The 4600-nt window shown below is 44.0% G+C and overlaps 1 protein-coding gene across 1 annotated transcript; it reads left to right on the plus strand.

Annotated features, from left to right (window-relative positions):
* The first annotated feature begins 253 nt into the window (after positions 1-253).
* Positions 254-1243, plus strand: LOC109255091 (olfactory receptor 1D2-like). The gene has a single exon (XM_019429506.2). The coding sequence runs from the start codon at positions 281-283 to the stop codon at positions 1241-1243; it is 963 nt and encodes a 320-aa protein (XP_019285051.2). The 5' UTR covers positions 254-280.
* Positions 1244-4600: the final 3357 nt, after the last annotated feature.

Consider the following 4600-nt stretch of genomic DNA (forward strand, 5'->3'; position numbering starts at 1 on the left):
CACTTCAAGAAAGTTGTAAGTTGATATGATTTAAAATAAGACATGGACATTATTCCTACAGTATGGAGTATGCTAGATTAGAAGTTGCTGGAATGACTAAGTTGCATGAAAATTTTCCATGTTATTAACAGCTTTCATATGCCACTGCATTCTCTCTTAATCCAAAAAAGAGTTATAAATTTTAACCTAAGGTATTTTTGATGCTAAGAAAACAGTTTATTTTGCTTATTTAAATGTCCTTATTCAACTGAGGACATTAAGTAAACATTTGTTGGTGCCTATGTTGCAGACAGTTGGGAAAATGCATGGAAGCAACCAGAGTGGAGTCTCCGAGTTTCTGCTCCTGGGGATCTCGGAGAGTCCTGAGCAGCAGCAGATCCTATTCTGGATGTTCCTGTCCATGTACCTGGTCACAGTGGTGGGAAATGTGCTCATCATCCTGGCCATCAGCTTTGATCCCCGCTTGCACACTCCCATGTACTTCTTCCTGGCCAACCTCTCCTTCACCGACCTCTTCTTCGTCACCAACACAATCCCCAAGATGCTGGTGAGCCTTCAGTCTCAGAACAAAGCCATCTCCTATGCAGGGTGTCTGACGCAGCTCTACTTCCTCGTCTCCTTGGTGGCCCTGGACAACCTCATCCTGGTGACAATGGCCTATGACCGCTATGTGGCCATCTGCCGCCCCCTCCATTACAGCATGGCCATGAGCCCTGGACTCTGCGTTTTGCTCCTCACCTTGTGTTGGGCACTTTCTGTCCTCTATGGCCTCACCCACACCCTCCTCATGACCAGGGTGACCTTCTGTGGTTCCCGGAAGATCCACTACATCTTCTGTGAGATGTATGTCCTGCTGAGGCTCGCGTGTTCTAACACCCAAGTCAATCACACGATGCTGATTGCCACAGGATCCTTCATCTTCCTTGCCCCACTAGGATTCATGATCATGTCCTATGTCTACATTGTCAGAGCCATCCTCCGAATACCCTCAGCTTCTAGTAAATACAAAGCCTTCTCCACCTGTGCTTCACATTTGGCTGTGGTCTCCCTGTTCTATGGGACGCTTTGTATGGTATATCTGCAGCCCCTCCAAACTTACTCCATGAAGGACTCAGTAGCCACAGTGATGTATGCTGTGGTGACCCCCATGATGAACCCTTTCATCTACAGCCTGAGGAACAAGGACATGCATGGGGCTCTGGGAAGACTGCTCCTAGGGAAAGCCTTCCAGAGGTTGACATGAGGTAATTTTGGAAAGGGCATTAAAGTAGAAATTGGGAGGGGGGCCTGGGTGGCCCAGTCGATTAAGTGGCTGATCCTTGATTTCAACTCAGGTCATGACCTCATGGTTCATGAGATAGCGCCCCATGTTGGCTTTCGCGCTGACAGCGTGGCACCTTCTTGGGATTCTCTTTCTCTCTTCCCCTCCCTAAATCTTACACACATGCACACAATGTGCACTCTCTCAGTCTCTCTCTCTCTCTCTGAATAAATAGATAAATAAACATTAGAAAAATAGAAACTGGGAATTTCCTTCACCATGTGCAAGACATTATCCTATGGGGGATACAGGAGTGTTTAGTACATAGATCCAGCTCAGAATGAGCTCATGTATCTACGATGAAGAAAAGAATTGTATATGTAACCCAATGTTCACCAAACCACTGAAGACTTGGCAACAAATAAGGTCAATGATACTAATACTGGAAGTTTGCAAAATCAGATCCTTCAACTTGCCTGACACAGGACCACAGTCCCAGCCTCATCCACATATACCCAGTTATGGCCCAGTGGAGGCTCTTATGTTCTCTAGAAACACCCAGACATTGTCTCTGAACTCTGAACTTCTCTAAAGAGCCTGCTGCCTGCAAACCATTTACAGAAAACAACTGGCACCACTCTCGCTGCTGGTGTCCTGGCTGAGGCCACCCCATACCTGATGCTCTGCTGTGCACAGCTCCCACTACTTCAGTTCCGACTCACATTTCCTCTGGACATAACCACCGATGTGCACACAGAAATGACAAGAGATTCCTCTCTGTTGCTCTGGGGAGATTTTTGATTTTGGGGCATCAAACAAAACTACCTCTCTTGCCTTTTCCCTGCATTTCTTTTCTGTGCAAGAAGTCAGACTCTATCTTTGGAAAACTCCATCCTGTCCTTTGTCCCTGTGGTTCCTTACCTCTCATCTCTTCTTCATTCTCTCACAACAAAAGCCTCAAGCATATTAACACATGTTCATGAACAGGAGTGGCGGTGATGGCAGCAGAAGGGAGGAGGTAATTGTAAGACCTATGATTCTGACAGCAATTTTTTTTTCAGCACCATCAAGCAATTCTTTGATACTAGCTGGATGGGTATCCTTTAATTCAACTCATTTTTGAGACTATCTACATGGAGATAACCTCAAATCTCACAGGTTAAGGGCTCAGTCCTATAAGACTTCCTTCCCCCCACTTCAGACACCAATCGTAAGTTTGCCACCCATGCTTCTGACAGACCAGCTATAAATCGGAGGTTCCAACAATCCCCTCCTTGGGATCCGTTAATTTGCTAAAGTATCTTTAACTCAGAGAAATATTTTACTGATTAGATTACTGGTTATTTATTCAGGAGCAATCAGATGAAACAGATGAATAGGACAAGATATGTGGGAAGGAGCATGGAGCTTCTATGCCCTCACTGCATATCACACTCTCCCCAAACCTCCATGTGTCACCAACCCGGAAGTTCTTGAACTCCATCCTTTCGGGTTGTTATTGAAGCCTCGTTACATAGGCATGGTTGATCAAATCATTGGTCGTTGGTGATTCAATCTCCAGCCCACTGCCCCTCTCCAGAGGTAGGGCATGGGGAACAGCAGTGATGAGACTGAAAGTTTCAACACTCCAATCACACATGACTGGTTCCTCTGGATATTTGCACTGCAGTGTAGCAGGGAGAAGATCAACATTTCAATAAGTGGTACCAGACAAATTGGATATCCAATTGTATATCCAACTTTTGGAAGAAAACACATCTTGATGTCTCCCTTACCTGATATGAAAATCAAGTCCACGTTGACAGCACATTTAAATGTGAAAGGTGAAAGCTGCCCTCCTTGAGAGGGGAGATCCGAGCCCCAGAGGGTGCCAGGCAACTGCCCACTGCTGAGGAAAATATAGGAGAATAGTGGCAAAGATCAGCAAAGATTCTTAAGTAAGATACAAACAACACTACCTATAATATAAAAATTGATAGAGTATTTTAAAATTAAAATCTCCTATTTCTCAGTACCCACCATCAGTTGAATGAAAGACAACCACAAAGTTAAAGATATTATTGCACACACCTGACAAAGGACTCCTAAACAGAATACATAACTCCTACAATCAACATAAAAGAGACAGGCAACCCAATAGAAAAATGGGCACAAGACTTGAACAGATAATCTACACAAGAGAATATACCTGTGGAGAATAACTACATGAAAAGGAGTCTAACCTCCTCAGTCAGCAGGAACATGCAAATTAAAACCACAATAAAATACCACCATAACCCACCCAAAAACTCCAATGAAAAGGATGGAAAACACCAAGTCAAGTTAAGAATGCAGAGCAGGGGTGTCTGCATGGTTCAGTTGGTTGAGATTCTGACTCTTGATTTGGGCTCAGATCATGATCTCATGATTCATGGGATCAAGCCCTGTATAGGGCTCTGTGCTGACAGCACGGAGCCTGCTTGGGATTCTCTCTCTCCTTCTCTCTCTGCAGGGGAGGACATGCTTGTTGAGCATGCACGAAAGAAAGAAAGAAAGAAAGAAAGAAAGAAAGAAAGAAAGAGAGAAAGGGAGGAAGAACATGGAGCAGGGGCGTCTTAGTGGGTTATGTGCCAGACTCTTGATTCCAGCTCAGGTCATGATCTCACGGTTTGTGAATTCAAGCTCAAGTTGGGCTCTGCACTTGACAACACAGAGTCTGCTTGGGATTCTATCTCTCCCTCCCTCTCTCTCTCTCTCTCTATCTCTCTCTGCCCCTCCCCTGCTCACATGCCCTCTCTCTATCAAAATAAATAAATATTAGAAAAAAAAAAAAGAATGTGGAGTAACTGGAACTCACTGCTAGAGGGAACATAGAAACACTATGTTACAAACACCAGAGGAAGCTGTATAGCACTGTCTTCTAAATTTAATTAGCACCTGCCCTATCATCCAGAAATTGCCCTTACATAAATAAATGCCTAAAAGGAATGTGTAGCTGCACTATTCTTAACAGCCAAACACTGGAAACCACAAGTGCCCATCAATGGTAAAATGGATTTTAATGTCACAGTCACACAATAGAACTCTACACAGCAATGCAAATGAACAATCTACAACCATATACAACAATGTTGAGCGAAAGAAGCAGACACAAAGGAGAGTGTAAAAGATGTACTTCCACTTCAGTAAAGTACAAAAATGGGTAAACTAATTCATGCTATTCGGAGTCAGGGTCTGTTGCCTGACTCACAGGAACTAGAAGAGTGACTAAAAGAAAACAAGACAGGATTTCTGCAGGGCTAGTAAAGTGTTTTTTATCTGACTGCTGGTTACTCATGTTGGTTCGGTTTGTAAAAAGTC

This window comes from Panthera pardus, unplaced genomic scaffold (genome assembly GCF_024362965.1).
Source record: "Panthera pardus isolate Hobbes unplaced genomic scaffold, ASM2436296v1 HiC_scaffold_3, whole genome shotgun sequence".
Lineage (NCBI taxonomy): Eukaryota > Metazoa > Chordata > Mammalia > Carnivora > Felidae > Panthera > Panthera pardus.